The sequence below is a fragment of the Petaurus breviceps genome, unplaced genomic scaffold (assembly GCF_028583685.1).
Source record: "Petaurus breviceps papuanus isolate PSGF00001 unplaced genomic scaffold, PetGlider_PUasm1.0 90444, whole genome shotgun sequence".
In the NCBI taxonomy this organism is placed as follows: Eukaryota; Metazoa; Chordata; class Mammalia; order Diprotodontia; family Petauridae; genus Petaurus; species Petaurus breviceps.
The window spans coordinates 3,379,146-3,391,592 of NW_027187256.1; the positions used below are offsets into that span (position 1 = coordinate 3,379,146).

The 12,447-nt window shown below is 38.1% G+C and overlaps 1 protein-coding gene across 2 annotated transcripts; it reads left to right on the forward strand.

Annotated features, from left to right (window-relative positions):
• The first annotated feature begins 2,970 nt into the window (after positions 1 to 2,970).
• LOC138177697 (olfactory receptor 51F2-like) lies at positions 2,971 to 9,542 on the forward strand. 2 transcript variants are annotated; one of them, XM_069108909.1, is made up of 2 exons: positions 2,971 to 2,993; positions 8,609 to 9,542. In XM_069108909.1, exons 1-2 carry the CDS (start codon positions 2,971 to 2,973, stop codon positions 9,540 to 9,542), a joined length of 957 nt encoding a protein of 318 aa, XP_068965010.1. The 2 variants fall into 2 exon arrangements, with proteins under 2 accessions (XP_068965010.1, XP_068965011.1); XM_069108910.1 differs by lacking the exon at positions 2,971 to 2,993 and having other exon boundaries at positions 8,598 to 9,542.
• Positions 9,543 to 12,447: the final 2,905 nt, after the last annotated feature.

A 12,447-nucleotide genomic window follows, 5' to 3' on the forward strand; every position in this document is an offset into this window, starting at 1 on the left:
AATGCATTCAGAGAAAGAGAGGCTCACAACTCAAGAAGATGGATTTTAGGCTGAGTTCCAGGGTTTACTTCTTAAAACAAAAAGCCTAAATATATTATAGATCAGTTCACAGTTTTAAGAAAATTGGCCAAAGGGCACTGGAAAATTTCCAGATCAGAGTTTTATGAGATCTCCAGGACAAATCATTAACTTTAAAAAACAACAAAGAATGTTTTCCAACATGGAAATATTTAATACTCTAAGGTTTATTTCATCCTGTAAAATGATGAGATTTTGGAGACCACAAAATCTTTTTTTTTTTTTTAAAGCAATAGGGGTTAAGTAACTTGCTCAAGGTTACACGGCCAGTTATTTCTGGGTGTGGTGCTGAGTATCTGAGCCTGGATTCGATAAACGTCATCCCAACACTGGAGCCAGTGCTTTTACTCGCTGAGCCACCTGGCCGCCCCTAAGCAATTTGGGTTAAGTAACTTGTCAAGGTTACACGGCCAGGTGTTTCTGGGTGGGTGCTAAGTGTCTGCGCCCGGGATTCGATCTCCAGGTCTTCTCAACACTGGAGCTGGTGCTCTTACTCGCTGTGCTACCTGGCCGCCCCAAGACCACAAAATCTTGGAGAACAACTGGATGGAAAAAATGATGATGTGAAGCCCTAAGGTCTATTATAGTGTGCCATGCACTATCCTATGACTTTTAGTCAATCATCATCAAGGAGGTTACAAAGAGACACTTCATTCAGCTTAGGGTTAGTCTAAATGTTGTTGGAGTTCTTTTCCTGTGCTAGCATTCTGTGACTATCCTAGATGACTTGTAGAAATTTGTCTATAAAAATGGAGCAACCTTTGGGGGAATCAGTCACAAAAATTAGTATTGGCTTGAGAATTAACCTGTGTACCCACAGAATTTGAGTAAGAAAATTAAAATAGACTAAAATAATAAACAAGAACCCTTACAATTCTGGAACTGCAAAGTGGTCATTTTTGAAAAATGTTTTCAGACAATCGATTATATGCATTAACACTGGTTATACATATATAATCATGTTATAAAAAGATATAATTATACTCCCTCAAACAGGAGCTCTAATTGGGAGAAGCTAAAGATTTCTGCCTGGATCCAAGTTTTGGTAGGTAGGTGGATTAGGGAGGGGATAGTGGGCATGCTGGAACATAAAGGCATTATTAAATTGAAGCATTATCTGAACAAAGCAATTACCAAAAGTGTGAATGACCAAGAGTCTAAACCTTCCAGCAAGGTCACTGAGTTCACTAAGTTTGTTACCCAAATTAATTGGAAGAACTAGATGGCACAGTGGCCAGAGCCTGGAGAACTGGGCTTGGAATTAAGATTCTCTGAGTTTAAATCAAGATTCAGACACTCATTAGCTTTACTACCCTGGTCAAGTCATTTAATTTCTGTTTTCCTTAGTTTTCTCAACTGCAAAATGGGGATGATAATAATAGCACCTACCTCTGAAAAAGATACGAGAGACAATCGAGATGATCATTTGTGAAGCTGTTAGCACAGAGTCTGGAACATAGTAAGTGCTAAGTAAATTCTAGTCATTATTGTCATCATCATTGTTGTCATCACATCACATCACCATCATTTCCATTTGGTAGGGATTTGGGAAAAATGGTAATATTTAAAGAATGGAAAATTGTACTGTCCTTTCTATTTCTACCCCTTTAAGGGATACCTTTAAGGGATATTGCGCTTTAGGTTTCTAAAAAGTCATTACTGAGTGGTACATCATGGAATCAGGGTATGTATTTGCATAAAAGAGACATAGATTCCTCTTTTCAATAGTCACTTGTTTCTGGCAATGAGGACTTGTAAGAGGCAGTTTGGGACAGGAACAACTTGGATATAAATCCTCAACAGAGCACTTACTCATGTATGTCCTAGGACACACAATCTCTCTAATTCTTAGCTCTTTTTAAATATACAGATCATAATTCTTTCACTTCCTAACTGAAAGGGTTTTGGGGAAAGTTCTTTGTAATCCTTTAATATGCTATGGAAATATAAGTTATGATTATTACCTTTGATACAGAAGAGCCTAATACTGCACATCTTCAGCCTACAGAGAAATGGAAATTGTACAAGACCATTCAAAAGAGGAAAAATTACTGACCGTGACACCCTTTAGGCTATGACATTGAAATGAGAATGAAATAAAAATTGCTTCCTGCCCTTTACATGGACTACCTTAGCACCAACAGTCTCTTTCTGACATCGATGACAATAGGAAAGTAGGGATATTCTATGTCCTGAAATCAGGCATCTTTCAGGGAGCACTAAAGTAAGGTTACCCTTAGAACTATTTCAATTTCATCTTTATCTTAATGACATAAGGTTTTCAGGAAGAGTTCTTCCTCCTTTTTTTGTATTTTCTTTCCAAATTTCTATTTTTCTCTTTGTTGAGGATTGGGATTATACAACCTCATGCCTTCCTAGATCTTAATATTAATTCCTACTACTGCTACCACCACTACTATGGAAATAATACTTCAACAGGAAATTGGAAATTCTCACTTTTACTTTGCCATTAACTATTACTAAGAAACTGTTGAAGAAGATGCTGCTGACATTCCTTCTCCTGCTTATGGTAGATTGGTGGAGTGTAATTGCTATCCAGCAAGTAAAAAGCAACAGGGAGAGAGAATCATAAAATATCACAGTTGTAGGAGATGTCAGAGATCATTTAAATGATGAAAACTTATCCTAACAGCTTCTCCTCTTTAGTTGGGTCCTTACCTGCATAAATTGCTTTGAATCTACTTTGAATTGCACATATTGTTTTCCCCAAATAAAATCTAAGGTCCTGGAGGTCAGGCACATTAAATTTTTTTTAATATCCCTAATGTCTAGCTTAGTGTACACTTCAGGCACTTAATACTTTTTTTAATCAATCAATCTGATTTAACAATTTCTTTTTGCAGATAAGAAAGTTACATCCAGAAAAGGGAAATGAGTTTCCCAAAATCACATAGCAAGTTAATGAAAGACTGTGGACTAAGATTTGGATCTTTTTCAGTCCAATATTTTTCCCCTCAACACACTGTTTGACAGAACCTGGCTGGGCTCCATAATGCCCTGCAATGATCATAGGATCACAGATACAGAACTGGTAAAGATCTCTGAGATCCTCTAGGTCACCTCCTTATTTTACGAAGGAGGAAACTGAGGCAAGACTCAGTTGAAGTGCCACTTCTTACAAGAAGACTTTCCTGATTTCCCCTAATGTGAGTCTAAAACAATATGTTATCTGTTTACAGGTGTATGTGTTGCTTTTCCCCCAGGAGAACATTCTGTAAACTGTTCAAGGATAGAGACTTTTGTCTTTATATTTGTATCTCCAGCACCTAGAACACTGTCTGGTCCATATCAGACAATTAACAAATGATTGCTTAATTAAACTTGAATAAAGTTAGACAGGTAGTAAATGGCCAAAATTTAATCCCAGTTCCTCTCATTTGAAATCTAGACCTCTGTTCACTGTACCTCATAAATAGATCCTCCCCAATTAACTAAAAGCCACATTAAAAGATGTATTGGACAGGTTACCTCAGTCTCATTCATAAACCTTTAAGAAAAGTGGGATGATAGTAGTTTTCAATGGCAAATGTCAATTACCTGATTCTCTGGCGGAAGGGGGAAGGTATGAACAACATACTTTTAAGTTTAATCAGAATTATTCATATTTTCTTCATCACTTTTTCATGCCTAATAGTCAAGCCCTGTTTTGCAGCTTGGTGATTTCAGAGGTACAAATGTTGGTATTGAAAATATAAGTATCAGCTCTTGAGAGCTGGTTCAATATGGCTCCAGCACATCTGAAAATTCACAGCCCTGTTGGGGAGTTAGCCAAGATTAGTGTCCACTAGGAAGATATGGGTTTGAGTCCTGCCTCTAACTCATACTGGCTTTGGGACCATGGACAAGTCATTTAATCTCTCTGGCCTTTAAGCAATTCTCCAAGACTATAAGTCCCACAGGACATCTTCACCTGAATTGCCAGACAGAGTTTCCTCACCTCAGATTTTCATATAACAATGAAATCATGTGTCTAGTACCTATATTTAGTTCCCACCAATAAGGAAATTTTCCATATATGCAACATTCCCTTTCTTTTTGCCTTTTATAAAAAGGTCTTTAATTCGGTCTATGAGAGAAAGCTCATTTTAAGCAAACTTTTTTGTTTACAAATCTTTTGGAAAATTTTCACTAAACCCAAGAAGGAGCTCTCAACTCTTTCCTAATGTAACTACCACAGCCTTTGACAAGAATCAGGTCCTCTGTTTCGGTTCTGAGCTTTCTTTAGATTCAATAATATGAGGCCTAGGATTAGGATCATCCTTCCTTTTAAAAGTAAACTGAAATTTTGCAGTTGATACTCAACTAATTCCTTTTTACACTATCATAATAAAGAAATGTGATCCTTGACCATCAATCCCTGTAAAGGAAGAGCTACCAATCCTAGTAGCTCCCATTTCTTTACTACTTCTTACTTTCCTCACAAAAAAACATGTCAGCTAAGTATCCTAGGCATCATACCCCAACTTTAGCAATAAATCAACTCAGGTAAAGAAAAGAAGAAACTCATTCAGTATCACATGTCTATTAAGGGTTGGAGCTTCATAACATTCTCTATTTTACTGAAAACCCAGCATCTAGTATATTAACAGACTGGGAATAAAAATGGCAGGTGAGCTGACCCAAAGGCAAGTAGAAAAATTCATAATTGCTATAAGTAGGTATAGAAAAGGTTATAGAAAAATATCAATGAGTTGGAATAAAAGTATTATAAAGAACATGAACAACCAGGAAATAAGTAATCTAATCTTGGAGTGAAATTGAGGAATTAGAGCAATTAGATAAGACAAAACAACTGTTAGTCATAGAGGAGAAGAGAAACCTCAGCTAGGGGGGTGAGGAGCTTATTATGGTCAAAGACTAAAATAATTGTCAGATACTATATTACTGTCCCCAAAATAGCAATCTACAAATATTGATCAATTGCCTACCATGGAAAGATTCAGTGTGTGCTTCTGTGAGAGATACAAAGAAGCATACTATAATATATTTCCTTTTTTTTTGGAGGGGGGAAGGTAGGGCAATTGGGGTTAAGTGACTTGCCCAAGGTCACACTGCTAGATTTTTGGTCTGTGTATTAAGTGTCTGAGGCCAGATTTTAACTCACATCCTCCTGACTCCAGGGCCAGCACTCTATTCACTGCTCCATCTAGCCACCCTCCCCACTATATTTTCTTTAAAAAAAATGAGAACATGAGATAGATATGCAGAGAAAAGTGATTAAAAGAGACTTCAAATTTCCCTTTGCCTGGACTGTTCATTTTCTATTATTTCAATTTCCTTGCAGATCTGAGCTATGGTTTATGTTTCCTTTCCCCTTTATTGAAGTGTAAGCTCATTGAATGCAAGGCATTTGTTTTGTCTATCTTTGTACACCCCCACACACACACCCCCACACCCACTCCTGCATTGTTTATTACATGTTTGTTTAATTCAATTCACAGAATCTCAGAACTGTAAGGAATGTCAGAAACCACTTATAAAAAACACTTTAGGTAAGACAGAATTGTCAGTCATTCTAGTATAAGAATCTCTTCTACAACATACCTCTACTCCCTGGTCTGGCATCCTGTGAAACTCATTATTAATTATTCTAAAGGCTAGCAAATCTTCTGGGCTCTTCATTGATGTTATTTTTCTGGATAAAAAGAAAGATAGATAAAACACTTATTTAGTGCCCCTGCACTAAATCCTAGGGATATAAGTATAAGCAATCAAGACGGTACCCATCCTCAAGGTGTTAATAGTCTAAAAGGATAAGATACATAAAAAGAGCTGAAAATAAGGGGGGGAGCTGTCAAGTGAGTAAATGAGGAGGAGGAAAAGAAGACAAATTAGTGGAATCAAGAATCAGTGGGAGCATGATTAAGGCCCCTCCTGAAGTCAAAGCAAGTAGTCACCAATCAGGAGAACAGGCCATTGAGGTGGTGATTTCTCAAGGTGAAAAGATGACTGGTGAAAAGGGAGAGGAAAAGAGGTCTAAAAAGTGGAGTCAGAAATGAATTCTGGAATAGATAAAGGGTCATGCTGACTGGAATTAAGTGGGATTGATGTGATGGACTTTCCTTGCCAGTTCCTGCTCTAATAGCATGAGACTTTCATTTAAAAAATAAAATAAAAGGCAAGATCAAAGATGACTAGAAGGGACCTTAAGAACTATTATCAAAGTGTACATATGAAAGCTATTTATTGTCCAAGGGAGAGGCGAAGATAACTGTTGCTAATGCTGGCAATTCCCTGAGAAGGAGAGGTATTTAAACATCCAGACATGAAATGGGCTCATGGCTAGATTAACTTTATTGTGGTGTCAATAGAATTAGGGTCACTGAAATGGTGACAGAGAAGTGAGATGGTATGCATCATGGGATTTACTTATGAAATCACAGAAATAGGACAGCCTGCCATTCTATTTTTATTCCCACTTGCTAGAGTGCCTTGTCATTCTCAAGATTGTAGCATCAGGAACAAAGGTTTTTGATCTGCCAGCAATGTACAATGTAGCCTGGGTTAGATGAGGAATATAAGCTAGCCCTTTAGGGTGATCTTTATAACTTTTATCCCTGCACTCTCCCCATCATCTTCCATACTTTATTTCCTACAAAAAAGCTAAATAGCTTCCTGTCTAAGGTCCAATTGCTAACATAATATCTATATTAGACTATTAATGATAGGGGTAGCCCCAAATTAAGAGGAGATAGGGCTGTCTTCTTAAGTCAAACATAGCCCTAAGATTCTCATATCATTTTTGTCTAAGCTCCCAATACCCAAATTGCCATGAATAGCTGTGACCCAACAAAAATGAGTTGCAGAATCCCTGGGATGGGGTACCACCTAAAACATGACTCAAATGTTATGTGTATCTGAGTAATCCCAAGTTATAGCACAGGAAGACTTCAAAATGACCTCAAAATAATTCTCAACTCTTCTTCATTCCTCTTTCTAATTCCCCAGATGACCAAAAAATGCTTTCTTGATCATATCTGTAGATCCTCAGTTTTCTTCCTAAACTTTGATTTTACCTTAAAGGAGAAGGTATCCTGACTTTCTGACTTGGGATCAGGAAAACCTTGGTACAAATCCTGTCTCAAACATTTACTATTCCAGGGGTAGCTAGGTTGCACAGTGGATAGAGCCCTGGTTCTGGAATGAGGAGGACCTGAGTTCAAATCCAGCCTTAGAAACTAGACACTCACTAGCTGTGTGATTCTGGGAAAGTCACTTAACCCTGATAGCCTTGCCAAAAAAAATTCTATTCCAGTGACCCTGAGTCCCAGATCCTCAATTTGCTCAGCTACAAAATGGGAATAATAATGCCTGTAGTATTTATGAGAGGATCAAGGGCAAATAATGCAGGATGTACCAAAAGTCTCAGTGCAGGCTTAAGCTATTAGAATAAATAAAATAATAAAACAAGTCATTTATAAAGCATTTAAAATGTATATTATGTTTTCATATATACAAGGTATCCCTTAGTATAGGGTTTAAACCTGCACTGAGACTTTTGAGACAACTTATATACATAAATTACATTACACATTTTTAAATGTTTTACAAAAGTCATACTATTACTACTATGATTATGATTACAATTATTACTACTATAATATTTTATTCCCTTGGCCTACAGATTTTTAGATGATTTTGGCCTCAGTTATCTGCTTTTCCAGGATACTGCCTAGTGTAACATACAAGCTTTCCCTAGGAAGTTAAACCCTCAGGGGAGAAAAATCTTTCTTTACCTCATTTCTGTTCTAACTGGGTTATAGCATATATAACTCATCAGGTCATAGTGAATTTCTCTTGACATTTAGGCTAGGTTAAGAATGAGCACTTTATAACTGAATTTTGGTCATGGGTATCTAGTCTTCCTAGCACATTACTCACATGGCATGTTTGTATATTCATCTAGTCTTCATTTGCCCTCAACTTAAAATGATTTTTGGGGGGTGCGTGGAGACATGATTTCCAAACGTTCTAGTCTCCTTAATAGTTCAATATAACTATCATGTAGAACAAGTACCTCAACCCTTTTCATTTATTTATCAGCTTGTGCCAACTTTAAGCATTAGTTCATAATCACAGGCATAGCCTCAGTATAAGCATCTCAGTTCATTCTGTGGAAGCTCATCCCAAATAGATTTCAGAACTAAGGAAAGGATAGTCTTTACAGTGAAAGCCCTATGTGCAATGGAGGATTTTGCCCTAAAGACTCAACCTTTGTCTCAAAGAAGTGGACAGTGGGCAGCTAGCTAGTACATTGGATAGAGCAGTGGTCCTGGAGTCAGGAGGCCCTGAGTTCAAATGTGGTCTTAGTCATTTACTAGCTGTGTGAACATGGGCAAGTCACTTAACCCCGATTGCCTCAAACAAAGAGAAGTGGACAGGGCCAGTTAGTGATTCTACATGGTTCTGCCACAACCAATGTGTGAAAGAATTTTTTATTTTATTTCTCTTTTCCATTTCAGGGCATGACCAAGATAATTTCATCACCTCCACTCAACATGGCACCCTTCAACAACACAATGTTCTACCCTCAATCTTTCTTCCTCACGGGCATTCCTGGGTTGGAAAGATTTCATGTGTGGCTCTCTATCCCTTTCTGCTGCCTCTATGGTATTGCCGTCTCTGGAAACAGTATGATCCTCTTTGTTATTATCACGGAGACAAGTCTCCATGAGCCAATGTATTATTTTCTCTCCATGCTGTCTTTCACTGACTTGGGCCTGTGCTTATCCACTTTGATCACTATGTTGGGCCTCTTCTGGTTCAATGCTCGAGAGATCAGCTTTGATGCTTGCATTGGCCAAATGTTCTTCATTCATGGCTTCACCTTCATGGAGTCCTCAGTGCTACTGGCTATGGCCTTTGACCGCTTCATCGCAATCTGTAACCCACTAAGATATACCAGTATCTTAACTAATTCGAGGATTGCTAAGGTAGGGGTGGTGATTGTCATCAGGGGAACAGCAGCTCTGGTGCCCTTGCTCCTGCTCCTAAAACGTCTGTCATTCTGTCATAGCCACGTTCTCCACCATTCCTATTGTTTCCACCCTGACGTGATGAAGCTATCATGTTCAGATACTAAAGTCAATAGTGTATTTGGATTGGCAATTGTCATCTCCACTGCTGGGGTAGATTCTGTCTTCATCCTATTCTCCTATGTCTTGATCATCCACTCCATTCTCAACATTGCATCTTCCGAAGAGCGCAAGAAGGCCTTTAGCACCTGCATCTCCCACATCAGTGCTGTAGCTATTTTCTACATCCCCATGATCAGCTTGTCCCTGGTGCACAGATTTGGGAAACATGCCCCTCCTTATGTACACACACTCATAGCCAATGTCTACCTACTCATTCCTCCAGTGATGAATCCCATCATCTATAGTGTGAAGACCAAGCAAATCCGCAGGGAGATCCTCAAAATATTCCTTCGCAAGGGAATTTAGGAAGGTTATTGGAAATATAGAGAAGACTGTACAGGGGTGGTTTTCATCAACTGTCATCTGGTTGCATAACTATAGCCTCCCTGAGACCAAAGGATAAGAAAGTTAACAATAATTACTGCCATTAGAGACACCAGGGGGCATAAAGTTATGCTAGTTGAGTATATAACAGAATCATGGATTCATGGCCAAGCTAGGATTTATTATCTGGAAAGAATCATTTTCCTCACAAAAAAAGAGGACCCCACAACATTTGTCTCTTGCAATCAACACGTTTACAAGGCATAGAACAGAGAACAAACTGATTCATCCAAGATAGACTATAGACTCACCAAAGGGTTTTGATGATCACCAATCTTGCTCAAACAATTGTGAAATGGCAACATGGTACAATTAGCAAAATTCTGGACTTAAAGTCATGGGAATGGTGCAAATGACACATCTATCACTATTCAGTTTCCCCATCTGTTGCACGTGCTTTTTATAGGAGCTATGGGAGGTTATTGAGCAGGAAAATAAAAGGGCTATAGTAACCCTTCCTTTTCCTCTTTATATACCCCACAAACTTTTTCATATGTTGTTTTTGTAAACACTTTTTTATCAGGGGCAGCAAGGTGCCACAGCAATTGGAACCAGGACTTAGAGTCAGGCAGACTTGAATTTAAATCCTACCTCAGAGGTAGGGCATTTGGCATTGACCAAATATTTTTCATTCACTGTTTCACCCTTATAGAGTCCCTAGGGCTTCTAACTATGGCCCTTGACCATTTCATTGTTCTCTGTAAGTCACTAAGAAATGTCTCTATCCTAACCTAATTTAAGGATTTGCAAGGCAGAGATGGCGATTGTCATCAGAGGCACAACAGTTCTGGTACTCTTGCTCCTACTCCTAAAAGGCTATGTTCTGTGACCCTGGACAAGTCACTTGATCTCTTTAGGCTTCAATTTCCTCATCTATAAAGTTAGCATAACAGCACTACCTATTACCAAGTGAGATAATACATGGAAAGAACTTTGCAAAACTTAAAGTGATATATAAATTCTCACTATTATTATTTATCATCCCATTAGATTTCTATAGGTAATAGGTAGTATATTACTTTCTTTGAATCTCCACAAGTCTAACAGAGTGTAGCTGCATATACTTGGGCACTTTGTTGGACATGTGATATCCTCTTTGTGAATACTCGATAGAAGCAAATTTCAGGCCCTCAGTGACTTGTCATCCTATGAAATTTATACCCATGTTTTTCTTATAAATAATAATAGTTCCTCCTCCAAGAATCCACCCAATACAATGTTGTTGTATCATTTTAGTTATATCTGACTCTTCATGAGTCCATTTGGAGTTTTCTTGGCAAAGACACTGGAGTGGTTTGCTATTTCCTTCTCCAATTCATTTTAGAGATGAGGGAACTGAGGCAAACAGGAGTGAGTGACTTGCCCAGTGTCACACAGCTAGTAAATTTGAGGCCAGATTTGAATTCATGGACATGGGTTTTCCGAGTCTAAGCCCATTGTTCTATCTACTGTGCCACCACGCTACCCCCACCCAATGCAATAGAATTTGTCATATTCTTCTAATAAGTTCAAAGTACCACTCATATCACCTCAAGTTTTCTATATGGTTCTCTCATTTGCTATATTTAATTGCCTATTTTTTATGTACGCAATCATCTTTTTTTGTTACTTGTAGCAATACTATGGTTAAAAGTGAGTGCTGGCTTTAATAAACCTTTATTTTTTTTTTAATAAAATGTTTTATTAACTTCCAGTTTACATCATTAATTTCTGCAAGATTTTGAGTTACAAATTTTCTCCCCATTTTTCCCCTACCCACTACCCAAAAAAATCCCCTCCTCCAATATAAACCTTTATTTTTGAAGCTAGTAACTTCACATGAATACACATATAGCAGGTGCTCAAGAGACACTTGACAATTAATTGGAGAAATGCATGACATTGTATGAGTAGCTAGGTGGTGCAATGGACAGAGTGCCAGGCCTGGAGTCAGGAAGAATGATCTTCATGAGTTCAAAATCTGGGCTTAGATATTTACTGGGTTTATGGCCCTGGGTAAGTCACTTAACCATGTTTGCCTCAGTTTTCTCCTCTGTAAAATGAACTGGGGATGTGAATGGCAAAACACTCAAGTATATTTGCAAAAAGCAAACAAACAAAAACCATGGGGTCAGGAAGACTTGAACGTGACTGAAAAACGACTGAACAACAACATATCCCCTCCAAGAAATCATAGTCTAGTTAAGGAGACCAGATGTTATACTCATGACCATGTCTGGCTATGAGTCTATGCTGTAGTCAGAGTGGGGCCATCCTTGACCCAAAAAGACAGTCTCCATAATTATCTACCAATGGATGGCAATATTCAAATTGGCCACCAGGTGGTGCTCTTTATGTCAGGTAGGCTTGTCAGTTTCTCTCCACTGCATGTGCCTCCCTAAGGGCTGCAATATTTCAACTGCTACACAGATCATTCTCCACCCTCAATATCTAGAACTGCTGGTACCACTAAAATACTCTGCTTCAGCAACAGTGCTAAGAAGATTGAACAAATTCCCACTAGTTAGGTTCAAAACCTAACTAGGAAATGAAATATTGCTCAAAATATGAAGCCAACTAGCCTAAAATCAGCTCACGAGCTCCCATTATATATTAATTCGTCTTTTTTTTTGCCAATGGCTTCTTTCATTCACAGCTCTCAGACACAAAACATGCTGTGATTATACAATTAATTGGATATAAATTAAAATGGAAAAGAGATAAATCATTTCTACATGAAATAACTTGCTTTCAAACACCTTTGCCAGTACTTACTATCTTCTTCCCAAATTTATCTTCTGGTGTGTGTGTGTGTGTGTGTGTGTGTGTGTGTGTGTGTGTGTGTGTG

What these genes read in the sequence shown, in the direction of transcription:
- LOC138177697 (XM_069108909.1), top strand. Translation starts at nt 2,971, where the DNA reads ATGAGTTTCCCAAAATCACATAG. An exon ending in AGTTTCCCAAAATCACATAG is followed by an intron (nt 2,994 to 8,608) that starts CAAGTTAATGAA and finishes CATGGCACCCTT; the next exon opens with CAACAACACAATGTTCTACC.